The sequence below is a fragment of the Rhinoderma darwinii genome, chromosome 4 (genome assembly GCF_050947455.1).
Source record: "Rhinoderma darwinii isolate aRhiDar2 chromosome 4, aRhiDar2.hap1, whole genome shotgun sequence".
In the NCBI taxonomy this organism is placed as follows: Eukaryota; Metazoa; Chordata; class Amphibia; order Anura; family Rhinodermatidae; genus Rhinoderma; species Rhinoderma darwinii.
The window spans coordinates 78275709-78303252 of record NC_134690.1 but is presented as its reverse complement, the minus strand read 5'-3'; the positions used below and the strand labels follow the sequence as shown (position 1 = coordinate 78303252).

Here is a 27544-nt window from a genome sequence, read left to right as displayed (position 1 = left end):
AAGCCTCAGCTGGCCAGACATGTCCACTGATTGGCCGTCCATGTAATGCATGGATTGCTGGACCTGCCAGAGCAGGAGCATGTTGTGGCTCACAGAGGAGATTTCCAAGATCCATAATGGTACGTATGGACAGGGGTTGTCTTCATGAGACATCCCCTTAAAAGGAGCACCCTGGGCAAAATTGATACACTGTGTCTAGAGCAGGGCCTGTGGGGTTGGTTTATGACACAGTCTCTCTTTGGTGCTCTTTGAATCCCATTGTCATGCACCAGCTCCTCAGGATCTGCAATAGGCATAACATAGTGTCTGTTTTACGAGCGTGTACACAGGGCAATTATTGGGAACGAGCGTTCTGTGAACTTCCGTCTGCACGATAATTGGCCCATGTAAAAAGGCCCTTAGAGCTCAGTAACATGGATTTCCCTTTCACTGTCACTATGTAAACAGTGGAAGGTCATCATATGGGCGGCTCAGGCGGCCGCCCGGCCCAAGGCTGCCAGGAGGCCCATGCCCATTCGAACCGCACATCATTTAAAAAAAAATTCGTATTGCAGCGTGCTAGCAACGCTAATGGGGAGGAGGGGCAGGGAGAGCAATAGCAGGGCCAGGCAGGGAGAGCAATAGCAGGGGCGGGCTGCACCATCAGGCCTGCTGCCCCTCTGAGGTGGCGGCGGAGCAACTGAAACCAGCTGCCACCACCCCCTCCTGCACTAATTCTACCTGAGTCTATCGGATGCAAGTACAATTACATGAATGGCTGGGTGTGTTCCGTGCCCGACTATTCAGCGCATTACAATAACACTGATTGGCAGGGCAGAATGACTTGTCCCGCCAATCAGCGCCTTTCAACAACGCTAGTGGCTTGCGTTGTTGAAAGGCGCTGATTGGCGGGGCAAGTCATTCTGCCCTGCCAATCAATGCCTTTTAGCTACGCTAGCGGCGCGATGGCGTTATCGCGCTGCTTGCGTCGTTCAGCCCCAACATTGGTAAAGGACGGCGCGGGAACGGGATCAAGGGGAGTGCGTAACGTTTTTAGTTTTTTTTACTTAAACGTGTGAGTGGAATTATCTACTGGGGGAGCTATATGTGGGACACAATATAATGGGGCGCTATATGCATGGAACTATTTACAGGGGGTGGATATATGCAGGGCCGCCATCAGGAATTTCAGGGCCCCCTACAGCTAAATTTTCTGGGCCCCCCTACCGTGGCACCGCCTGTTAACGGTACTCCGTCCAGCACCATATCATGGTACCCAGGGCCGCCATCAGGGGGGGTATTATGGGTACTGATGTGAGAGGCCCGGCCAAACCTAATTGAAAGTGGGGCCCGGCAACTGCCGCGACTTGCCTTTGGTAGAAAAAAAAAACAGGCCCCTGCAATGGGGCTTGTTTTTTTCACCAAAAGAATGTCGTGAGCTGCGGGCCCCCCTTTCAATTAGGTTTGGCCGGGCCTCTCACATCAGTACCCATAATACCCCCCCTGATGGCGGCCCTGGGTAGCATGGGGGTCGTCATGGGGGCCGTCAAACACTGCCGCCCGTGCGACCGATCGCGCGCACCCGCAAACTCCCGCGCATGCGCACCCGCGAACTGCGCACCGAATTTTGAGGCAGATTTTGACCTGCCCAAACTATCTTGACGCGTTTTTTGCCCGCGGCGATTGAGGACAGCAGACAAAAAACGCAGGGAAAAATGCATTTTCTGCCTCCCATTGATTTCAATGGGAGGTCAGAGGCGGAACCGCGGCAAGAAAGGACGTGCTGCTTTTTCTTTTTTCCGCGACTGGCTCCCATTGATTTCAGATTAAATCAATGGGAGGCGGTTTTGGAAGTTCTTTGGTGCTGATTCTGACGCAGTGTCCAAGTCAATATCAAGGCCCAAAACTCTGTGAACTGGGCCTTATTGTTAGGGCTTATTCAGACGAACGTGTAATACATCCGTGCAACGCGCGTGATTTTCACGCGCCTCGCACGGACCTATGTTACTCTATGGGGCCAAAATCTGCCTCAAAATTCGGTGCGCAGTTCGCGGGTGCGCATGCGCGGGAGTTTGCGGGTGCGCGCGATCGGTCGCACGGGCGGCAGTGTTTGACGGCCCCCATGACGACCCCCATGCTACACAGGGCCGCCATCAGGGGGGGTATTATGGGTACTGATGTGAGAGGCCCGGCCAAACCTAATTGAAAGGGGGGCCCGCAGCTCACGACATTCTTTTGGTGAAAAGAACAGGCCCCATTGCAGGGGCCTGTTTTTTTCTACCAAAGGCAAGTCGCGGCAGTTGCCGGGCCCCCCTTTCAATTAAGTTTGGCCGTGCCCCCTACACTAGTACCCCTAATACCCCCCTGATGGCGGCCCTGTATAGCGCGAATCACGCGCGTCACCCGGAAGTGCTTCCATGTGCCGTGCACGATTTGCACGCACCCAATGACTTTAATTGGGTGTGTGCTGCGCGAAACACGGGCAAGTATATGACATGTCGTGAGTTTTACACAGCGCACACACGCTGCGTGAAATTCACTGACAGTCTGAACGGCCCCATTCACTAACATAAGTCCGTGCGACGTAATAAGTATCACGGACGTATAACCCGTTCGTGTAAATAAGGCCTTATATTGTCATTTGTAGTGAATTTTCAGTGCACAATCCGCACCAAAAATAGGAGGCAAGTAAGTGGCTTATTCAGACGTCCATGTTCGGTCTGTGATATACGGACTGTGTATCGGCCATATTTCCCGGACCGACCACAGTTCAGGGAGCCGGGTTTCTAGCATCACAGTTATCTATGATCATAGTCCCTCCCTTCCCGTGGGAATACTGTCCCCGGTCCCGTACTGAAAGCATCATTACCGTATGGGGCAGTATTCCCGCAGAGAGGCAGGGACTCCCAGCAACACTGATAACTATTATGCTAGGAGTCCGGCTCCATGAATTGTGGTCAGCCTGTGAGATACAGCCGATACACGCTCCGTATGTCACGGACCGAATGCGGCCGTCTGAATAAGGCCTTAGTCTAGTTACACAGTGCGGTGAAATCCCATTTTTTTGCCACAATTTTTGCAAAAAAAGTGACTTGACCGCACTGTGAGAATATAGCCTAACAGCACTTTTCATGTTTTGTATCTTTTTTTTATGCAATTTTCGTAATTGCGGCACAAATCACGCGGTTTTGCCGCGATTTTTATATAATCGCGGCAAAACTGCGCCATTTTTGCCGCGATTACGAAAATCGCGGCAAAAAAGCGCTAGGAAAACGAAAAAATACCAAAAAACTTTTTAACCAACTTTATACAATCTACAAATGGGGTCAGGGGGATGGGAATCGGGATGGATAGGGGAACATACTCACCAGCCTGCAGGTCCGGTCGGCAGTGTAGAGGAGCTGGGGGGCGGGATCTCCACACGCAGCTTCAGCACATGCTGCATCTTCAGCACATGCTGCATCTTCCCCTCCAGTGAAGCAACAACAGGTATGCAGGGGCTGCCGCGAGTGTTTCTAGGGGAGTGTCGCTAGGGGGGGTGTCGCTAGGGGGGTGCCGCGGGCGTTGCGAGGGAGGCCCGTGAGCGTTGCGAGGGGGGCCCGTGAGCGTTGCGAGGGGGGGGGCGATGGCAGCCCGGCGGGCCCCTTTTACTTCATCCATGTGGCCGGGCCCCTGACGGGAGTACCAGTAATACCCCCCTGATGGCGGCCCTGGATATATGTAGAGCGCTATCTACTGGTGGGCACTATCTACAGGGGGATGTATGTGGGGCACTATCTACAGGGGGCTCTATGGGGAGCACCATCTACAAGGGGCACTATCTACAGGGGGCACCATCTACAGTGGGCTCTATGGGGAGCACTATCTACAGTGGGCTCTATGGGGAGCACTATCTACAGGGGGCTCTATCTACAGGGGGCTCTATGGGGAGCACTATCTACAGGGGGCTCTATGGGGAGCACTATCTACAGGGGGCTCTATGGGGAGCACTATCTACAGGGGGCTCTATGGGGATCACTATCTACAGGGAGCACTGTGTGTGTATGGGACACAGTGTATGGTGCTATTATAATCAGGGACACAGTGTATTGTGCTATTATATTTAGGGGTACAGTGTGCGGCACCATGAGAATTTTATCTTTGTTTATAGGTGCAGAAATGTTCGAAAAGTGAGAAGCTGAAGACATCTCAGCAGCAAACAGCATAAATGGTTTGCGGCCGGGAGAAGTCATCAGAGGTCTGGACCGGATGGAGAAACAAAAGAGAAAAAGAACAACTGGAATCTGAAAAGACATCACTGGTGAGTCACTTAATGTAAATGTTTATTCTGCCTCTAATCAGTACTGTAGTCACTATATGAACTGCAGAGAAATTATGTTTTGTTTTTGTTGGGGAAACAGAAACTCCCAGCATATCCTTACCATTGTTCGGGTCATGCTGGGAGCTGTAGTTTTACACCGTAGAAACTTATACGGCAGGGGTTGCACTAAATTGAGCTGTATTTGTGCTGGTGTTGTATTTATGTACTGAGCTTGGTTCTGGAGCTGTATATATGTATGAGCTTTGCTCTGGGGCTGTATATATGTACTGAGCTTGGTTCTGGAGCCGTATATGTTAGAACTTGGTTCTGATGCTGTAATTGGGGTCATGGGGTGGTACCGCTATCCTGAAGAGTCACAAAATTCTGCCTCCAAACCGACCTTTCTATGCTTGATTGACATCCCTTTAGCTGTTCTACATCACTGCCAGTCTCCTCCAACTTTCTCAGATGCGCCACTGCCTTGTACTACTTGGGCACATGCCCTGCAGCGAGGTGTAATCTGCCTGACTGCACCGCATATGCCAGTACAAGACAACAGCGCATCTGCAAGAGTTGGAGGAGGCTGTTAGTGATATAGAACAGCCAGGGGGATGTCAATCAAAATCTGGGGGGCGCCATTTCAATTTTCGCCTCAGCAGCAGTCAAGCCAGAACTGGCCCTGGGGGAGGGACAGCATTTCCAGTTGCGGGATAGTGCTAGCAGACGTGCATCACGATAGGCACATCTGCTAGTGGTAGGAGTTAGAACACGTCTCTCGGACGATGCACGAACCGCCATATAGGAACAGGAAAGCAGGGCGATGGTCATGCAGTTAGAGTGGTACTCGCCTCCTGCCCCAGCCAACTTCAAACTAATCGACTGATCAGAGCGACTAACTTCTCAGGTCTCTATGGGAAAGATATCCCCCCCCCCCCCCCACAGAGACATCCGAGTCAGACACTCAGACCCCCCTATAGAGCACACAGCAAGCAGTCAGACAATCTGACCTCCCCGACAAATAAGATCCCCCCCCCCCCCCCATACAGCTCTCAGTAGTTATTTTACTACAAGGGGAGAGGTGTCTGACTAATTAAATTTCCCTAATGGGAAAACCCCTTTATGACATCCACAGGAAATGTCATATATGTCAGATAGATGCAGGTCCCACCTCTGGGACCAGCACCTATCTTTAGAATGGGAACCCCTAAACCCCGTTCTACCTCTTTCTGCTCTCGCTGCCTCCCGGCCACTTCCTGACTTGATGGTTGGCAGTTACAAAAACAGCGTAGCTCGATAAGCTACGCAGTTTCCGTAAGTCCCATAGAACTGAATAGTAGTTACGGAAACAGCGTAGTTCGCATGCTATGCTGCTTCCATAAGTGCCATTCACTACTATGAGAGTTGCGAAAATGCTGTTTTTGTAACTCCTGACCATGTAAAATCGGGAAGTGTCTGGGAGGCAGCAAGAGCCGAAAGAGGTAGAACGTGGTTCAGGGGACCCCGTTCTAGATATAGTTGCGGGTCCCAGAGGTGGGACCCGCATTTATCTGACATTTATGACATACCCTGTGGATATGTCATAAATGTCCCACATGGGAAGACCATTTCAAAGTGTAACTAAACTTCTAAAAAAAAAACTACTGACATGTCATAGTGAAATGTCAAAAGTTTTCATTGGTGGGGGTCCGAGCACTGAGACCCCCACCGATCGCTAAAACAAATGGGCAGAAGCGCTCAGGTGACCGCTGTGCCGCTTCGTTTCTGATCTGTTTTTCTCGGAAAGCCAAGCAAGCGGTGTACGGACGTACACCTCTCCAAGGAATGCTGATCAGAAACGAAGCGGCACAGCATTCAACCGAGCGCTTCTGCCGCTTCACCTTAGCGATCGGTGGGGGTCTCAGTGCTCGAACCCCCCACCGATTAAAAGTTCTGACATATCACTATGACATGTCAAAAGTTTTTTTTAAAGTTTACTTACATTTTAAAGAGAAATGTGTTATTATTATTACTTTTATTTTTTTCTTTAATAAAACCATGTATCTGTGTGTTTGGTGCAACTTTCTAAAATACTTTCTATTCAAAATGATTTTTACTTTTTGAGATACAGCTGCTTTGTATCCTGTATACAGAGCAGCTGTATCTAGTGGCAGTGGCACTGACGGGTACAGTGTAAGCGGGTTAGGGGGGCTTAAATTGCATGTGAGGGGGAAGGAGGGGGCCCAAGTTGCATCAACAGCCCAGGGCCCATGGTACACTTAATCCGCCACTGTATGTAAATCACTGTTCTTGGTATATATTCTTGACTGATGAATTCAGATTATGCAGTGAGAGACTTTAATTTAATTTGACTATTTAATTTGAAATTTAAAAAATATAAAAATGCCAAAACAAATTATTTTGATTTTGTAGAAGTAGTTCAACATATAAAAAATAATAATTTGATTGCTAGCCAGAATAAATTTAACATGTAATTTTTAGCAAGCGGTTAATGCCGTAAAATCATAACCTCAAAAAATACAATTGTTTTTTTTCCCATTCCACTCATAAAATATTTTTTTATAAGTGTCTCAATGAATTATATGGTACAATAAATGGTGGCATTAAAAAAAAAAAAAATGTGTCCTGCAAAAAACAAGTCCTCATGCGGCTATGTCGAGGGAAAAAAAAGGTATGGCTCTTGGAAGGCAGGTAGGGAAAAACAAAGTATTATCCAGCTCCTCCTTTATTAGCAACTCATTAAAAGGTAGTTATAGCTATGACAACGAACAGTTGTGTACGAAACGCGTAAGCGTCAGAAGGCCATACCTTTGCTTCCTCTATACCTTTTAATGAGTTGCTAATAAAGGATTCTACTTTATACAAGGAGGTGCTAGATAATACTTTTTCTTTTACCTATAACGATTACCCTTGGAAGCCCACAAGCTTATTTCAGTGCAGTCCAGAGTCTGAAGAACTACAACACCAACAGGAGAAGTGTGGTGAGCCTGTTTTTTGTTTTGTGCAGGAAAAAAAACAAAAACTGGCTGCAGCGGTAAAATGGAGGTCAAGTGGATTATTCTATTTTCAATGTCTGGTGGTGTAATGGATCATATCCATGGTCGTCTAGTGTTTTAGTGAAGAATATCACTGGGGGTCCAGTGGGTTAATAAAAAAAATCCATGGTAGTCTAGTGATTTAATAGGTAATATACTTCATGTAATCTACTATTAAATAACATTCCTAGTGATCTAGTGGATTAGTCCAGTCTAGTCATTTCCTTGCTGTGGTCTTCTACCTGTGACAGGATCCCAAGCATCATGTGCCTGCTACAGACTGGTTGCACTCAGCTTTTTTTCAGCATCTATAGCTAGAGCAATGAACCAGAACAGGAGAAATCCAAATGGAGGAAAGAACAGCACATTGTAGTCAATATACCCAAAACTGGATGTATAGTCCGCACAGGAATTGGTTCTAGACCCACTAAATCCACAAAATAGTCAACAGCACGCACGTAGTTATGCGTTTTATTTGTCCAATATAGTGTATCACAACTTTAAGGGTAGGAGAATGACAATGGTACTACTGCTGTTACATGATTATAGAAAACACTGAGAACAAAGGAGTCATAAACTATTAGGATAAATTTGCCAATGGCATAGAAAAATAAACTTTATTAGGACAGTACAAATTACATACAATTTAAAATTAGACTACAAAATCCAAGACCTGTACACCTCCCAAGTGGCAAAAACGAACATAGAGGAAATACCTCTTATAAATGCAGCTCCGGGAAGAAGGAGATCGTTGAATCAAACAAGCAAGGGCTCAAACAAACATATTGTCAGTTCAATGTGATTGAATATCAAATAAAGGCAAGACGCCAGAGTATAAAATGTAAGTGAGATTAGGTCATATATTCATCCAGACTCATAGTAGCATTGTAGGTAAATGACTAAATGCTGGACTCAAAAAGTGACGATAAATTGTTTACATAAGCCCATATCAAGCAAGATATTTCTTCCCAGCAAGTAAAGCCACAAGAGGAAAGGTAAGTAGAAAAGGTATAAGGTAAAAACCTATAGTACTACTAACCCGTATAGTTCCTGTGGTTCAGTGACTTCCCGAGTACGGAGGGACCCCGACGCGCGTTTCGCGTAGATGGCTTTTTCAGAGGGGTATACTATCTTCGATCAAGTCCTTCTACCTTAAATATATTGTTTAATCCAGTCAGCTGGTACGGGTTGGCCAATGAAATCAGATCAATGCGGCCGTGCTTGTCAGACCGAAACATCGCGAGACTCGCACACCTGCCAGCCGAGTCCCCACCACGCATGCGCGGCTCCGGAAACCACGCACGCGCAGAGAGGTGCAAACGGCAGACAGGGTCAGAGCCAGCGATGACGCGTATGACAGGCAGGGCCGGTATACAACATCATGGGATGAAGTTAAAGTAAGTTTAAAACCCGAATTCTAATGCTACAAAGTTATATGCTGCAGTAAATAGTTTAGTGCAGATATAAAAGCACATATCGATCCATGACGGTTCTCACTGGAGATAGTCATAATAAGATCAGTGTGAAAGTCGATATAATAAGACGGGATCGCAAAAAATGTATAAGATGGCAATTGAGCACCCAGAGTGCTGTGATGAGTTAAAAAATACAGTAATGAAAAAGAGGAAAGTTCATCAATAAAAACAAACCAGTAAGAGATGAAAATTATATACATAAATGAGTTGAGTGCACAGAATACAATCCATGTTATAATAACATATTTATATTATATTATCAGCATGCTGATGCTGAATTTAACCAATGGTGAGAAAACCCGAATTAAGAGAGTCCCACTCGTTAAAGCGGAACACATTATGTGTTTATTCCACCCATATCCCAGACTGTCAACAAAAAAGCATAAAAGAGTAACGGATATAGAACAATATTTACAGAGAATTTTAAAATACAGTGAATTATCCCACGACGTGTAGAGATGATTTCAGGCAGATCCACATAGTGAGAATCAACGTCTCACAAGCAGTAGAACAGATGTTTCAAAAATATATCGATCTTGGATCAATGTAAGTATATGCAGGTCAAAAAATGGCCAAAGTAGAAGACTAGAAGGAGAAAATATAAAAATTAATAGACATACAGTTTAAAAACACAAACAAATAAAAAATGGTAGAGGGACTACAAAAATGGCGCAAAACTAAAGGTCTCATTCAGACCAACAGGGGCCATAGTTCCAAGCGTAATAATCCACTTGCACTCCCTCTGAGCTAGCAATTTCTTGGCATCCCCACCTCTGATACCACATATCACCCTATCTATACCCCAAGCTTTGAAAGATCTTGGGTCACATGCATGGTGGATTTTAAAATGTCTGGGGATTGTTTTCAGCAAAGTAAGATCTTCAATTTCCCTAGCGGCGACTATGTCGCGCACATGTTCCCTAATTCTAATCCGTAGTTGTCTGGATGTCAGACCGATATATACCTTCGAACAGCCACATGTGGCATAGTATATAACGTTCGTCGTACTACAGGATATGTAGTATCGGATTTTAAACTCTCTGTTGTTAATCATAGAGGAAAAATTAGATGTACGGACCATATTTGTGCATGCCACACAGTCGCCGCATGGGTAACAGCCATGTCTGGGGTTTTTAGTTGCAAATAGGTTGCATTCTTTTGGCACATAGTGGCTATTTACCAGCATGTCTTTCAAATTCATGCTCCTACGTGCTGTCATTAGTGGCTTTTTCGATAATTTATCAGCCAAGGTAGGTTCAGAGTGTAAAATTGGCCAATGTTTTTCCAAAGCAGATCTCATTGCCTGCCACTGATTGTTGTATGTGGCGATATATCGAATGCTAGTGTCATCACTTTTTTTAGTGGCATTCAATTTTGGTGGATGTAAAATTGAATTACGATCCGTAACCTTTGCCCTTCTATATCCCTTCTTTATGCTTCTATGACTATATCCCCTATCTCGGAACCTCTCCTCCAGGTCTCTTGATTGCCTCTCAAAATTTCCATTTGATGAGCAGATACGCCTCATTCTTAGGAACTGACCAATAGGGACGGCCCCAATCGTGGACTGGCTGTGGGCAGATGTAGCATGTAGCAAGGAGTTAACGGATGTCTTTTTCCGAAATACATCGGTCTGAAGACATCCTATGCTGTCCACCTCAATGCTGATATCCAAAAACTCCACCTGATGCTTATCAAAAACATAGGTCAGTTTTATGTTCAAATCATTGGTGTTAAGACCCAGCATGAAGTGTGTGAGTTCAGTCTCCGTCCCCTGCCAAATAAACAGGACATCATCTATATATCGCATCCAGCACTGCACATGGTCGGCGGCGTGCGCGCCGTCACCAAGGAAAACCTGCCTCTCCCAGAGGCCGAGAAACAGGTTCGCATATGACGGCGCACACGCCGCACCCATGGCAGTGCCCCGCTTCTGTAAATAAAAGGTGTCCTTAAAAACAAAGAAGTTGTGCGTAAGAATATATTCTAATAGTTCCACAATCAGTTCACAGGTCGGGCCGTCCCAATTGCTCATCCCCAAGAAGAGGCGTACAGCGGTGATCCCGTCATCATGTCGGATGCTGGTGTACAGCGATTCAATATCAGCTGTCACCAGAAACGTATCAACGTCAAGGGTAACACCGTCTATCCTTCTCAAGACATCTGTTGTATCCCTAACGTGGGATGGTAAACATTCCACTAGGGGTTTGAGGTAGTGATCAATAAATCTACAGATAGGGTCACACAGCCCCCCAATCCCTGATACTATAGGACGTCCTGGGGGGTCTGTCATACTTTTGTGAACCTTCGGCAAAAAATAAAGCGTAGGTATCCTAGGGCATAGAACCATAAGACCAGTCAGTATATTTTTGGGAATTAGACCTTTCTCAAAGGCCAGGTTAAGAACCTTCGATAGCTCAGCTGAAAACTTGCCCACTGGATTATATGCCAATTTTTGATAAGTGTCTTTATCCCTCAAGTGCCTATACGCCTCCTTTTCATATTTATCGGTTGGCCATATCACAATGTTCCCACCTTTGTCCGCCGCCTTATAAACAACATCCTCAAAACCTTGGAGTTCCTTCAATGCATTACGTTGGCATTTAGACAGGTTGTCATTTCTTCTATTTGAAGAGATGCATTTAAAGTCATTTATTACCATTTTAGTAAAGATCTCAACTTGCGGACATATGGACAAAGGTGGGAACCTCGCCGATCTGGGCACAACCGATTTAGGGAACCTACCTTGGTCAGTGGTAATTTGTTCCTGTAGGAGATCCTCAAGAGCCTTTAAAGCTTCCTTCTCCATTGCACTATTAAGTCCCAGATCTCCACCCGGTCTACTGTGTAGTTTTTTAAGGACTAGCTTACGTGCAAAAAGGTAAAGATCTTTCATGGCTGAAAAAAAGTTAAAGGAATTACTCGGGGAAAACGTTAATCCCCTGCTAAGTACGTCACATTGTGTTGCAGATAGGGAGTGCTTAGATAGATTTATCACCTGCAATACGTTCTTGGGTTTCTTCCCCTGTTGGTAAGACGAGATCTCCTTACGTCTGGCCACCTGTCTCTCTCTATTCCTACGGGGGTAACTCATTTCGTGGGAATTGAATCCTTCCTCGTTACGTTTGGATCTCAAAGGGTTCTCACTAGATGTTGCAGATGAGAAGGATGTGGATCTTGATCTAGGTGTAGGTCTTAAACCAGGCTTGCGCCATTTGTACATTTTACCTTCCAAAAAGTCGTTGTTATCTCTTTGAAATTTGGAAGATTTGACTGAGAGGATTTCCTGCTCCCATTTCTTAAAGTCCCCATCCAGATCTACATTAAGTTTTTCCAATTCCAAGTTTGAGAGGTCTTTTTTCAAGGTAATTTGTAACTCCTCTATTTCCTTTTCCACATCTATCAAGGTTGTTTGGTTTCCTTGTGATAATAATCCCATAAAACCCCTGGAACACTCAGAGGCTAGACCCTCCCATTTGGTCTTAAAGGTTTCATCCTCAATGGGGAAAGAGGGGAAGACCTGTACTCTCAGGCCTCTAGGTATTAATCCCTTAGATAAATACTTTTCCAGGAACGCCCTGTTCCACCAGATTTTGGTTCTTTTTTTATGTAGCTCTTTGAACCTATTGATGCAATCCCTCATATTTCTACCATTAGTGTTTAAAATTGGATTTGCGTCTTCATTAAAAACCTCGTTTAATTGTGAAATCCAGGACTGATCTCGAGTCCTGAAATCCATTTTAGGCCCGGAGCCAGCAGCTCCTTTGTTCTCAGTGTTTTCTATAGTTAATTTGGAGTCTCTATTCCCACAGTAGGGAGACCTGAATCCGCACTTGCTGGTGGTCTAACCCTGATAACCATTTTCCTGTTGAGACATATGTTTGATATTATTGTATTTCTGTGTATCTTTCACAGCTGCTGGCTCCGGGCCTAAAATGGATTTCAGGACTCGAGATCAGTCCTGGATTTCACAATTAAACGAGGTTTTTAATGAAGACGCAAATCCAATTTTAAACACTAATGGTAGAAATATGAGGGATTGCATCAATAGGTTCAAAGAGCTACATAAAAAAAGAACCAAAATCTGGTGGAACAGGGCGTTCCTGGAAAAGTATTTATCTAAGGGATTAATACCTAGAGGCCTGAGAGTACAGGTCTTCCCCTCTTTCCCCATTGAGGATGAAACCTTTAAGACCAAATGGGAGGGTCTAGCCTCTGAGTGTTCCAGGGGTTTTATGGGATTATTATCACAAGGAAACCAAACAACCTTGATAGATGTGGAAAAGGAAATAGAGGAGTTACAAATTACCTTGAAAAAAGACCTCTCAAACTTGGAATTGGAAAAACTTAATGTAGATCTGGATGGGGACTTTAAGAAATGGGAGCAGGAAATCCTCTCAGTCAAATCTTCCAAATTTCAAAGAGATAACAACGACTTTTTGGAAGGTAAAATGTACAAATGGCGCAAGCCTGGTTTAAGACCTACACCTAGATCAAGATCCACATCCTTCTCATCTGCAACATCTAGTGAGAACCCTTTGAGATCCAAACGTAACGAGGAAGGATTCAATTCCCACGAAATGAGTTACCCCCGTAGGAATAGAGAGAGACAGGTGGCCAGACGTAAGGAGATCTCGTCTTACCAACAGGGGAAGAAACCCAAGAACGTATTGCAGGTGATAAATCTATCTAAGCACTCCCTATCTGCAACACAATGTGACGTACTTAGCAGGGGATTAACGTTTTCCCCGAGTAATTCCTTTAACTTTTTTTCAGCCATGAAAGATCTTTACCTTTTTGCACGTAAGCTAGTCCTTAAAAAACTACACAGTAGACCGGGTGGAGATCTGGGACTTAATAGTGCAATGGAGAAGGAAGCTTTAAAGGCTCTTGAGGATCTCCTACAGGAACAAATTACCACTGACCAAGGTAGGTTCCCTAAATCGGTTGTGCCCAGATCGGCGAGGTTCCCACCTTTGTCCATATGTCCGCAAGTTGAGATCTTTACTAAAATGGTAATAAATGACTTTAAATGCATCTCTTCAAATAGAAGAAATGACAACCTGTCTAAATGCCAACGTAATGCATTGAAGGAACTCCAAGGTTTTGAGGATGTTGTTTATAAGGCGGCGGACAAAGGTGGGAACATTGTGATATGGCCAACCGATAAATATGAAAAGGAGGCGTATAGGCACTTGAGGGATAAAGACACTTATCAAAAATTGGCATATAATCCAGTGGGCAAGTTTTCAGCTGAGCTATCGAAGGTTCTTAACCTGGCCTTTGAGAAAGGTCTAATTCCCAAAAATATACTGACTGGTCTTATGGTTCTATGCCCTAGGATACCTACGCTTTATTTTTTGCCGAAGGTTCACAAAAGTATGACAGACCCCCCAGGACGTCCTATAGTATCAGGGATTGGGGGGCTGTGTGACCCTATCTGTAGATTTATTGATCACTACCTCAAACCCCTAGTGGAATGTTTACCATCCCACGTTAGGGATACAACAGATGTCTTGAGAAGGATAGACGGTGTTACCCTTGACGTTGATACGTTTCTGGTGACAGCTGATATTGAATCGCTGTACACCAGCATCCGACATGATGACGGGATCACCGCTGTACGCCTCTTCTTGGGGATGAGCAATTGGGACGGCCCGACCTGTGAACTGATTGTGGAACTATTAGAATATATTCTTACGCACAACTTCTTTGTTTTTAAGGACACCTTTTATTTACAGAAGCGGGGCACTGCCATGGGTGCGGCGTGTGCGCCGTCATATGCGAACCTGTTTCTCGGCCTCTGGGAGAGGCAGGTTTTCCTTGGTGACGGCGCGCACGCCGCCGACCATGTGCAGTGCTGGATGCGATATATAGATGATGTCCTGTTTATTTGGCAGGGGACGGAGACTGAACTCACACACTTCATGCTGGGTCTTAACACCAATGATTTGAACATAAAACTGACCTATGTTTTTGATAAGCATCAGGTGGAGTTTTTGGATATCAGCATTGAGGTGGACAGCATAGGATGTCTTCAGACCGATGTATTTCGGAAAAAGACATCCGTTAACTCCTTGCTACATGCTACATCTGCCCACAGCCAGTCCACGATTGGGGCCGTCCCTATTGGTCAGTTCCTAAGAATGAGGCGTATCTGCTCATCAAATGGAAATTTTGAGAGGCAATCAAGAGACCTGGAGGAGAGGTTCCGAGATAGGGGATATAGTCATAGAAGCATAAAGAAGGGATATAGAAGGGCAAAGGTTACGGATCGTAATTCAATTTTACATCCACCAAAATTGAATGCCACTAAAAAAAGTGATGACACTAGCATTCGATATATCGCCACATACAACAATCAGTGGCAGGCAATGAGATCTGCTTTGGAAAAACATTGGCCAATTTTACACTCTGAACCTACCTTGGCTGATAAATTATCGAAAAAGCCACTAATGACAGCACGTAGGAGCATGAATTTGAAAGACATGCTGGTAAATAGCCACTATGTGCCAAAAGAATGCAACCTATTTGCAACTAAAAACCCCAGACATGGCTGTTACCCATGCGGCGACTGTGTGGCATGCACAAATATGGTCCGTACATCTAATTTTTCCTCTATGATTAACAACAGAGAGTTTAAAATCCGATACTACATATCCTGTAGTACGACGAACGTTATATACTATGCCACATGTGGCTGTTCGAAGGTATATATCGGTCTGACATCCAGACAACTACGGATTAGAATTAGGGAACATGTGCGCGACATAGTCGCCGCTAGGGAAATTGAAGATCTTACTTTGCTGAAAACAATCCCCAGACATTTTAAAATCCACCATGCATGTGACCCAAGATCTTTCAAAGCTTGGGGTATAGATAGGGTGATATGTGGTATCAGAGGTGGGGATGCCAAGAAATTGCTAGCTCAGAGGGAGTGCAAGTGGATTATTACGCTTGGAACTATGGCCCCTGTTGGTCTGAATGAGACCTTTAGTTTTGCGCCATTTTTGTAGTCCCTCTACCATTTTTTATTTGTTTGTGTTTTTAAACTGTATGTCTATTAATTTTTATATTTTCTCCTTCTAGTCTTCTACTTTGGCCATTTTTTGACCTGCATATACTTACATTGATCCAAGATCGATATATTTTTGAAACATCTGTTCTACTGCTTGTGAGACGTTGATTCTCACTATGTGGATCTGCCTGAAATCATCTCTACACGTCGTGGGATAATTCACTGTATTTTAAAATTCTCTGTAAATATTGTTCTATATCCGTTACTCTTTTATGCTTTTTTGTTGACAGTCTGGGATATGGGTGGAATAAACACATAATGTGTTCCGCTTTAACGAGTGGGACTCTCTTAATTCGGGTTTTCTCACCATTGGTTAAATTCAGCATCAGCATGCTGATAATATAATATAAATATGTTATTATAACATGGATTGTATTCTGTGCACTCAACTCATTTATGTATATAATTTTCATCTCTTACTGGTTTGTTTTTATTGATGAACTTTCCTCTTTTTCATTACTGTATTTTTTAACTCATCACAGCACTCTGGGTGCTCAATTGCCATCTTATACATTTTTTGCGATCCCGTCTTATTATATCGACTTTCACACTGATCTTATTATGACTATCTCCAGTGAGAACCGTCATGGATCGATATGTGCTTTTATATCTGCACTAAACTATTTACTGCAGCATATAACTTTGTAGCATTAGAATTCGGGTTTTAAACTTACTTTAACTTCATCCCATGATGTTGTATACCGGCCCTGCCTGTCATACGCGTCATCGCTGGCTCTGACCCTGTCTGCCGTTTGCACCTCTCTGCGCGTGCGTGGTTTCCGGAGCCGCGCATGCGTGGTGGGGACTCGGCTGGCAGGTGTGCGAGTCTCGCGATGTTTCGGTCTGACAAGCACGGCCGCATTGATCTGATTTCATTGGCCAACCCGTACCAGCTGACTGGATTAAACAATATATTTAAGGTAGAAGGACTTGATCGAAGATAGTATACCCCTCTGAAAAAGCCATCTACGCGAAACGCGCGTCGGGGTCCCTCCGTACTCGGGAAGTCACTGAACCACAGGAACTATACGGGTTAGTAGTACTATAGGTTTTTACCTTATACCTTTTCTACTTACCTTTCCTCTTGTGGCTTTACTTGCTGGGAAGAAATATCTTGCTTGATATGGGCTTATGTAAACAATTTATCGTCACTTTTTGAGTCCAGCATTTAGTCATTTACCTACAATGCTACTATGAGTCTGGATGAATATATGACCTAATCTCACTTACATTTTATACTCTGGCGTCTTGCCTTTATTTGATATTCAATCACATTGAACTGACAATATGTTTGTTTGAGCCCTTGCTTGTTTGATTCAACGATCTCCTTCTTCCCGGAGCTGCATTTATAAGAGGTATTTCCTCTATGTTCGTTTTTGCCACTTGGGAGGTGTACAGGTCTTGGATTTTGTAGTCTAATTTTAAATTGTATGTAATTTGTACTGTCCTAATAAAGTTTATTTTTCTATGCCATTGGCAAATTTATCCTAATAGTTTATGACTCCTTTGTTCTCAGTGTTTTCTATAGTTAATTTGGAGTCTCTATTCCCACAGTAGGGAGACCTGAATCCGCACTTGCTGGTGGTCTAACCCTGATAACCATTTTCCTGTTGAGACATATGTTTGATATATGCTGTTACATGATTGTTGTATTGTACATCCGTACTTCTAGCCAATCACTAAGTGGCCCGAGACTAGCAACCACATGGACAAACTCAAATGGGCTTGAAAAAAAAAAAAGAGGTTCAATATTGTGTCAGTCATAATACACTACTACTACTGCTACGTTTTTTTTCTAACTTTGCGTGTATTCATGCACCATTTATAAAATAGTGTCTGCTATTAAAAGGTTACATTTCTCTAAAATACTCTACTCACCAATTAAAGCGCCGCCAAAATAAACAATCGAGTATTCCCGCAATGTCTTCCCAGGACAGTTGAATGTCAAAGTATAAGCCAGAACAGGGTTGAAGTAAGAAGCAGTGTATGGGCCACCTGAGAAATGGAACAACAAAACAATAAGAATAAAGCTGTAGACATTTTGTGGGTAAATTTTTTGACCACTTAAAGGGAATCTGTCAGCAGTTTTGAGGCTTCAAAACTACTGACAGCACTATATAGGGGAGGGGGAGGGCATTGTAACTATACCTTTTGTCTCGGTCATTCTAGTTGCATGACTGAGAAATCAATGTTTAATTCCCTCGGCACCGCAGTCAGCACTGAGGTGGGCACTTGATGTGCAGTTGCTCCTTGTGTCTCCTCACTGCACGCTGCTCTGAGCGACGGCTCTAGCGGTCTCCTGATTGGTCTCTAGAGCCATCACCCTGAGCAGAGTGGCACTTGTGATAGCCAAAACCAGTCGAATTAGACATTGGTTTCTCGATTGTGCAACTTGCATGAACCAGACAAAATGTTGCGTTACAATGCCCTCCCCTTCCCCTATATCGCGATTTCAGAAGTTTCGAGGCCTTAATTTTAGTGATCAGTGGGGGACTCAGTGGTCGGACCCCCACTGATCAAAACTTCTGACATGTCACTATGACGTCATAAGTTTTTTGAAAGTTTAGTTACCCGTTAAATTATTTTACTACTGAATGAAGATTTTTTTTCCTAAATATTTGAGAGGCAGTACATTTGTGCTCTAGGTGAATCTGTTAGATGTTATCACCGTACGAGACGTCAAATAGACCATGACTGCTGACAGCTTCTTAAAGAGCTCATACAGCAGCCTTATAATGATATCTAGAGTGAGAAGCACCTAGTTTATTAAGAGGTGCGCCTAATTTATTGAGAGATGCAAGCCTTATTAAATTATGCACGTCTTTCTGTCCATGCGGCCTAAAGGGAAATCCACGGCAGATGCGAACTGGTGTAGATCTTCGCTATTTTTACGTCAATTTCTGGTGTAAATTATAGTAAATTTGTGCGGCTGCGGAAGATTATTCCCCCTTTAGCTAAGCCTGCTTTTTTCAGGAAAGTGGCATGGTCGTCAAAAACGCATCAAAAGTCGTAGCTCTTTTGCGCATATTGCGACTTGATGCCAGAAAACTTTCATAGAAAAGTTCCCCCCTATGTCTTTGCAAATAATTCTAAGCTCTGTATACAGGTAACAGGGCTCTGATAAATATTATTATACATTTTAGGGTGTGTTCACATCAGCTTCACCCTTCCGTTCCTTGGTTCCGTCAGATCTTTCCGTCGGAGAAACCCGCAAACGGAAAGGCAAACGGAAACCATAGCTTCCGTTTGCATTACCATTGATTGCAATGGTAATGCTTCCATTGCAAATGGTTTCCATTTGTCTCCGTTCCCTAAGTTCTCCGTTTTTTTGAGCGGAAATAATAGCGCAGTTGATTACTAGGGTGCTTTTGGACCTATTTATATATTCTAAAAAAAAAAAAATATTGATTAAGTTAAAGTGTCAGCCCAGTAATATCGGGCGTGGAGAGATGATCCTGCACACTTGGCAGTACTGATTAGAATTGGACCTGTGCACGATACTCTCCGGGCGTCGTATGGTTGCCACAGTACCGCCAAGCATGACGGAACATCTCTCCACGCTCTATATTAGTTTGGGAGGGAGTACATAACTGGACTGACAATTTAAGGGTGGACATTCACTTTAGGCACTTCCAAATGAGTATTTGCAAATAATCGGTTTTAAATGTAGATGACACGCGGTCATCTAACTGTACGAGGTGTTCTTAAATTCAGTGAACAAGAACATTCAAATTGTCGTTTTTGGACGGTGTGCTACCAATTAAAGACGGGCAATTTAGACACTGAAGTCTACAGAAATTCTATCGATACTGATCTATATCTGCTTTTAGACTCCCACCACACACTGAAACATATTTGCGATTATAAACATTGTACACCCCTGGATTGAGGGTGTATTAACCCCTTCAGGACTGAGCCTGTTTTGGCCTTCAGGACGAAGCAGATTTTTCAAATCTGACGTGTCACTTTATGTGGTAATAACTCTGGAATGCTTTTGCCTAGCCAAGTGATTCTGAGACTGTTTTCTCGTGACGTGGTCGATAAATTCAATATTTATTTGTAAGAAACACCAAGATTTGAAGAAAATTCGCAAAAATTTGCATTTTTCTAAATTTATATGTATCTGCTTGTAAAACAGATAGTAATACCACACAAAATAGTCACTAATTAACATTTCCCATATGTCTACTTTAGTTTGGCATCGTTTTTTGAACATTCTTTTATTTTTCTATGACCTCACAAGGCTTAGAACTTTAGCAGCGATTTCTCATATTTTCAAGAAAATTTCAAAAGGCGATTTTTACAAGGACCAGTTCAGTTCTGAAGTGGCTTTGAGGGCCTTATATATTAGAAAGTCCCCATATATCACCCCATTTTGAAAACTGCACCCCTCAAAGTATTCAAAACAGCATTCAGAAAGTGTTTTAACCCTTTAGGCGTTTCACAGGAATTAAAGCAACGTAGAGGTGAAAGTTACAAATTTCATTTTTCTGTACCACAAAAGGTTTTACCCGAGAAATGTAACTTATTATTTATTGCCCAGATTCTGCAGTTTTTAGAAATATCCCACATGTGGCCCTAGTGCGCTAATTTACTGAAATACAGGCCTCAGAAGCAAAGGAGCACCTAGTGGATTTTTTTTAGCATATATTTTAGGTACCATGTCAGGTTTAAAGAGGTCTTGTGGGGCCAAAACAATAAAAAAAAACAAAAGTGACCTCATTTTGGAAACGACACCCCTCAGGGAATTTATCTAGGGGTATAGTTAGCATTTTGAACCCACAGTTTTTTTGCTAAATTTATTTGAATTAGTATGTGAAGATGAAAATCTACTTTTTTTCTGAAAAACCGTAGAAATGTTTAAATTTTTCAAGGAATAAAAGAGAAAAAACACCCCAACATATGTAAAGCAATTTCTCCCGATTATAGCAATACCCCATATGTGGTAATAAACTGCTGTTTGGACCCACAGCAGGCCTCAGAAAAGAGCACCATTCTGATTTTGCTGGAATAGTTTTCAGTGCCGTGTCGCGTTTGAAATGCACTGGAAACTACACCCCTCAAGGAATTTTTCTAGGGGTAAAGTTAACATTTTGACCCCACAGTTGTTTTTCTGAATTCATTGGAATTATTCTGTAAAAGGTAAAAATCTACTTTTTTTCTGAAAAAAGGTAGCCATTTTTAATTTTTACAAGGAATAAAGGAGAAAAAGCACCCCAACATATGTAAAAAAATTTCTCCCGATTACGGAAATAGGCCATATGTGGTAATAAACTGCTGTTTGGACCCACAGCAGGGCTTAGAAGGGAAGGAGCGCTATTTGTCTTTTGGAGCTCAAATTTAGCTGAAATGGTTTTTGGGTGCCATGTCGCATTTGCAAAGCCCCTGAGAGGCCAAAACAGTGGAAACCCCCCAAAAGTGGAAATTACACCACTTAAAGAATCTATCTAGGGATATAGTGGGCATTTAGACCCCACAAGTCTTTTGCAGGATTTATTAGAATTAGGCCGTGAAAATGAATATCGACATTTCTTCCACTAAAATGTTGCATTTTTTCAATTTCACAAAGGATAAAGGGGTAAAAGCTGCCCAACATTTGTAAAGCAATTTCTCCCGAGTACGGCAATACCCCACGTGTGGTTATAAATGGTTTTTCATTAGAAAGTAATTAACCCTTTCTGGACTGATCCATTTTTTTCTTTTCCTTTTTAGTTTTTTCCTCCCCGCGTTCCAAGGGCCACAACTTTTTTATTTTTCAGTCAATAGAGCGGTATGAGGGTTTATTTATTGAGGGACGAGCGGTCGTTTTTTTTGGTACATACAACTTTTTGAGCACTTTTTATTACATCTTTAGGTAGAGCCAAGGTGACCAAAAAACAGTGATTTTGCCGTTTTAAATGCTTTATTTTTCACGTGAGACGCTCCATACATCACCCCCCACACTACGACATGCTATGTCGTGGTGCGCGCAGGGGTTAATGTGCAGCGGATGGTGCAGAGTGAAAATTAAAATTTTCCACTCATATGCCATTTTAGTGCACAACATGTTATGCCCAGTTTGTGCCACTGAAGACAAATACCTCATAAAATATTAACCGGGTTCTCCTGGGTATGGCGATGCCATATCTATGGACGTAAACTGGTGTTTAGGCACGCTGCAGGGCTCAGAAGGGAGGGAGCGCCATTTGGCTTTTGGGGTGCAGATTTTGCTTGGTGGTAGTTCTGTTTGGGGTTTTACTGGTGTTTCAGTTTATAATGTGGGGGCATATGTTATCTGTGCGGGGTACATCAGGGTATAATAAGAGGGTATAATAATGCAGTAAATAAATAATTATCCGCAGATATGTGGCCGGTGTCGCACTGATAAATGGCGCCCAATCTTATCCGCTTTTGGAACACTCTGCACATTTTGCATCGCCATATTCTGGGAGCCAGAACGGTTTTATTTTTTCTCCACTGGAGCTGTGTGAGGGTTTATTCTTTGCGGGACAATCTGTAGTTTTCATTGGTACCATCTTGGGGTACCAGAAATTTTTTTGATCACGTTTTATTCCATTTTTGGCAAGCAAGGTGACCAAAAACCATCAATTCTGACAATGGTTTTTATTCTTTTTTTTTATGGCGTTCACCATGCGCTATAAATTACCATTATATTTTATACTGCGGGTCGGTACGATTACGGCGATACCATATGTATATAATTTTTTTTACGTTTTGCAGCGTTTGTGCAATAAAATCACTTATTTATAAAATAAAAAATTTTTTGTGTCACCATATTCTGAGAGCGATAACTTTTTTATTTTTCAGTCAAAAACGCGGTGTAAGGGCTTTTTTTTTTGCGGGACGGGTTGTAGTTTGTATTGGTACCATTTTGGCATACATGCGACTTTTTGATCACTTTTTATTGTATATTTTGGGAGGGATGGTGACCAAAAAAATTGTGATTCGGGCACTGTTTTTCGTTTATTTTTTTCGTGGTGTTCACCGTGCGGGAAAAATAATTTTACAGTTTTATAGTTGGGGTCGTTACGAACGCGGTGATGCCAAATAGGTGTACTTTTTTTAACGTGTTAATTTTTTTCCTATAATGAAAGACTTATTAAAGGAAAAAAAAAGCATTCTTTGTTTATGTCACTTCTAACTTTTATTTTTACACTTTTTAAAAACATTTTTATCTTTTTTTTTTTACTTGTACCACTAGGGGACACTTAGACTTGCAGCTCTGATCGCTGCTGGAACACATTACACTACACACGTAGTGTAATGTGTTCTAACTGTCATTGTGACGTAACTGTCACACTGACAGGAAGCATCTAGGACTGGCCGTAGGCTGATCCTCCGAGGCTTCCGTACATGGCAACCTGGAGGTCATTGTCTGGCCTCTGGTTGCCGTGAGAAGGATCGCCAGCCCCCGCGTATACATGTGGGGGGCTGCCGATCCGCTGTAAACCTCTTCAATGTGGTGATCGCAATCGACCACCGCATCGAAGGGGTTAATTGACGATTTCAGCGGCGACAGGCCGCTGATCGGCAACGGGGAGAGCAGGGCTGAAACCCTGCACAGTTAACCGCCGCTGCGGTGTAGCGCCGCACGGCGGTTAACTGTCAAAGCATTGACGTTAGTGCAAGTCAAGGTGCGCGAAGTGACTGCACACATTGACGTGCATTAACGTCAAGGTGCGGGAAGGGGTTAAAGAGAACCTTTCACCAGCCCACACATGTGTAGCTAAGTGCATCATGTAATAGGCAGTGCTGCACAAACCTTGTTTACTTTAAAAAAAAAAAAAAAATTCTATCCTCCTGTTATTTAGATATCGGTGCCGTTATATTTGGTGCCCGATATGTAAATTACCCCTCTGAACTGTCAATGGGGCATGTGAATGGCATAGGGGCGTGTTACTGATTGCTGTGACACTGTCCAATCAGCTATGCACAGCAGCTTCCTTCACTGTCTGACAGGACCTGGAGAGAGGAGAGCGTGCGCGCGCACAGCTCAGACGTCGCCACGAACAGAAGAGAAGGTGAATTCTTCTGCTCTGTGGTGGCGGGAGTATCATCGGCAGTGGCTTCGGAGCTGTGCACGCGCTCACTCTCCAGCTCTCGGCAGACAAGGATGACAAGACTGTGTGATCCCGCGAGAGATAACACAGTCTTGTCGTCCTCGTCTGCCGAGAGCTGAAGTGTGAGAGCGTGCGCCTGCACAGCTCTGACGCCGCTGCTGACGATACTCCCACCGCCACGTAACAGAAGAAGAATTCACATTCTTCTTCTCCTCCTCTTCTGTTCCTTGGTGGAAGCGGAGCTGTGTGTGCGCGCGTGCGCTCTCTTCTCTCAAATCGTCAGACAGTGAAGGAACCCGCTGTGGCACTATCCGTTGCTGATTGGACAGTGTCACAGCGATAAGTAACACGCTCCTATGCCATTTACACACCCCCCATTGACAGTTCAGGGGATTATTTACATATAGGGCACCAAATATAACGGCACCAATATCTAAATAACAGAGGAGGATAGAAAAAAAAATGTAAGTGAGACAAGGTTTGTGCAGCACTGCCTATTACATGGCACACTCAGCTGCACATGTGTGGGCAGGTGAAAGGTTCCCTTTAAACAATATAAACACTAAATTGATGAAGACGTCATAAACAATAATCTTTCATGAAGACTCCAACTCTAGTTTTCTCAGCCAGGGCCACCATCAGGGCAGAATATGTGGTACTGCCCTTAGTGGCACTGATAAATAAGGGTGCAGTCACACAAAGCAGATTTTGTTGCATAAATTCTTGCAACTGAAAATCAGTTCTATTCATCTCAATGGGGTTTCTTCTGCAGAAAGTACATGGATTTCTGCAAGTTCCATTCAGATGAATGATACCGATTTTGCGTCGCAGAAATTTCTGCAACAAAACCTGCCGCGTGTGTATCTACCCTAAACTGCCTTTTGTACCACCAGCCACCATAGATTTAAATGCCTGCAGTTGCCACTAAAGGCCATAGAGATTTATACAGTTAATATTGAGTTCAATGGGATCTGTATAAATCCATCCGAAATGATGTCCCCTTAGAGGACACTGCAGGCAGCCAGAATATCATGTAAGTATGGCTAGATAAAGAAAATCAGGGTATTCGAGGCTATGTATCAGAATACTGCAGCTTCTACCCCTATTAAGAATTATTCTGAAATTTGTAGAAAACATTGAACCTAATTGTAACGTCTATGGCCGAGGGTCGTCGTTCAGACTTACCCTATGACGGCCCCGGCCATGGACATCTGTCTACGCGGCGTCTGCTCCCTCCAGGGAGACGTCGGCACTCACTTCCGGGTGCTTGGACTGTTTCCCGCAGAGCGCGCGCGCCCGTGAACGGCCTTAAAGGGCCAGTACGCGTCCAGCTTTCACCCATCAATAATTAGCCCAAATGGCTGCTGGACTACAAAAAGGGGCTCTGCCCACTTGTTCCTCGCTTGAGCGTTGTTGTATACCTAAGTTTGTCTTGCAAATGGTCTCCCAGTGTTACCCGTTCCTGCTGCCTGTACCCTATATCCCGTGCTATCGTATCTACTGTGAAAGTCAAGTCGTGTCTTCCGCTGCATCCACGGTGCCACCTGCTGTGAAAGTCAAGTTGTGCCTCCGCTACGGTCTACATTGCCTCAGGTACCCGTTTTGAACTATAGACATTGTTTTGTACCTTGTTGGCCAGCTGCTACCATGCTACAAGGTGGATCCACACCCCGCACCGTGACACTAATAAGATTAAATAAGATGAAATCCTATGTACACTTAAACACTTAGTGCAGATCTAATATCTGTATAATATTCACACTAAAACCAATTTCTTAGAAAGTTTGGAAAAGTGAGAGGGGTTCTGACCATTGTACTGCATGAAATGAAGGCATTTTTCATGGCAGCTTTGCATACAGCAACCTTCGTTAATTTCCCTTAAACCATATGCAATAATGAACCCTTCCAGGCACTGGGAGAACACATTATCTACATATATTTATTTTTTTACCCAATCATTTGTTAAGCGACTATCAAACTAATCAAACAAGTCTAAACGCAGACAATAGAAATCTTAATAGATCCCCCGTCTCTGTTGTAGGACCCAACACCCAAATACCCAATAGCCTGATGTTAAACAATAGGGTCCTATTACACGTTCCGACGTGGGCCGTGTAAATGAGTGCCGATCAATGGGACAGCTCATTTATCGGTGCCCGTTTGCGGCTTTCACACGGAGCAATGATTGATGATCAGCCGATGAGCGTTTGCTTGTTTATCGGCTGATCGTAGCCCTGATTACACAGGGCAATAATCGGGATCGAGCATTCATATGAACGTTTGTTTGCCTGATCGGCCTGTGTAATAGAGCCTTTAGGCTTTCTTCAAATCTGCGTCTGATATTCCAAAATACGTAATATAGCGACCAATGCAAATGTGAAAAATCTTCTGATTGGATTTGCTTCTTTTATGTTCCACATTAAATCACTTCTGTTCACATTCACATCGGGGGTTCGGTTTGGAACCTCCGTTGCAAATTCTATCAGAATAGCAACACTAATCTTCCTGTCAAAATGATGGACACCACAAAGGAACCCCATTATTTGTCAATGGTGTCTATCAGGCACCAAATCTGGCAGAGCGGTGTGGCTTCAATGCCAATGTGAATAGAGCCAAAGGACACAGTAGTAAGCAAAGTAAATGAATAATAAGTATATTGGTGCTTACCTGCATATGCCAATAAAGTGACAGTCAGGGCAATTATAGGCACCCTGTAGATCAATCTTGTGCTTTGGAAGCGAAGTAGCACTATATGATAGCAGAAGGCGCTCAATGCTTCAACAAAAGTTCCCTGAGCCACGGTGGTTTGCAAGGAGGAACTGCAATCATCCAACATCATCATTTGGATTGTGTGGAATTCTGTCAGCTCCAGTCTCCAGTAGTGTCTGGTCAAGAAACTGGCAGCTTCCATGCCCACAAACTGAGCCACTAACTTAAATATTGTGTCTATTACTGGGCAATCCTTCAGCAGAAACTCCTGAAGAGAGACTGAGGAGTTGGCAGAAGCCCCATCAAAAGTGAACCCATGAGCTAAAAACAGCAGAAACAGGAGAGTAGACACCACATCTGGGCCATATCCACCACCCCACAATCCAATCTCTACCAGCATACGGATCTCCATATAGCAGGCACATAGCTGCAGAGAACTGGCAAACTCACGGACAGTGCATCTGTAAATCCTGGCTGGCAGCAGTTTTTTACTTATCCAGCGTATAAGCTGAGACAAGGCGATGACGGAGACAAAGAAGCCGACTAAAAAATTCAGTCCAGCCATGGTGGTAGGAAAATATGACAGAAGAAACTTAGTAAGAAGTAGCTCTGCACTTATACAGTGTTTGATATTGGTAAACGTGGCCCAATCTGCTACTAGCGGTGTCAAGGACGCAGCTGGGAACCAGTGCAGGTGTGCTACACAACACATTATAGGTCTTTCTAAGTTAAAGGCTAGGGAAACCTTTGATCCTATTTTTGTTTTTTACGTAATTTACTTTTAGAATATACTTTTGTTAAAATTGTTGCTGAGTTTCTATCAGTTTTATGGTTCGACGAGGTGTCAGAGGAACACAGGAGCCGATGTCAGCTGAGCCACCAGTCCAGCTCACGGTTGGATTCGGCGAACA

At 43.7% G+C, this 27544-nt stretch overlaps 1 protein-coding gene across 1 annotated transcript in view; it reads right to left on the bottom strand.

Annotated features, from left to right (window-relative positions):
- The window catches only part of LOC142759252 (aquaporin-12-like), a 29006-nt gene extending 1808 nt beyond the window's left edge, over positions 1 to 27198 (bottom strand). The window contains exons 1-2 of the mRNA XM_075861227.1: positions 26592 to 27198; positions 17743 to 17859 (exon numbers count right to left, since the gene is read on the bottom strand). Of these exons, the coding sequence (XP_075717342.1) occupies positions 17743 to 17859; positions 26592 to 27198 (724 nt within the window). The remainder of the gene's footprint in view (positions 1 to 17742; positions 17860 to 26591) is intronic.
- Between the last annotated feature and the right edge of the window lie 346 nt (positions 27199 to 27544).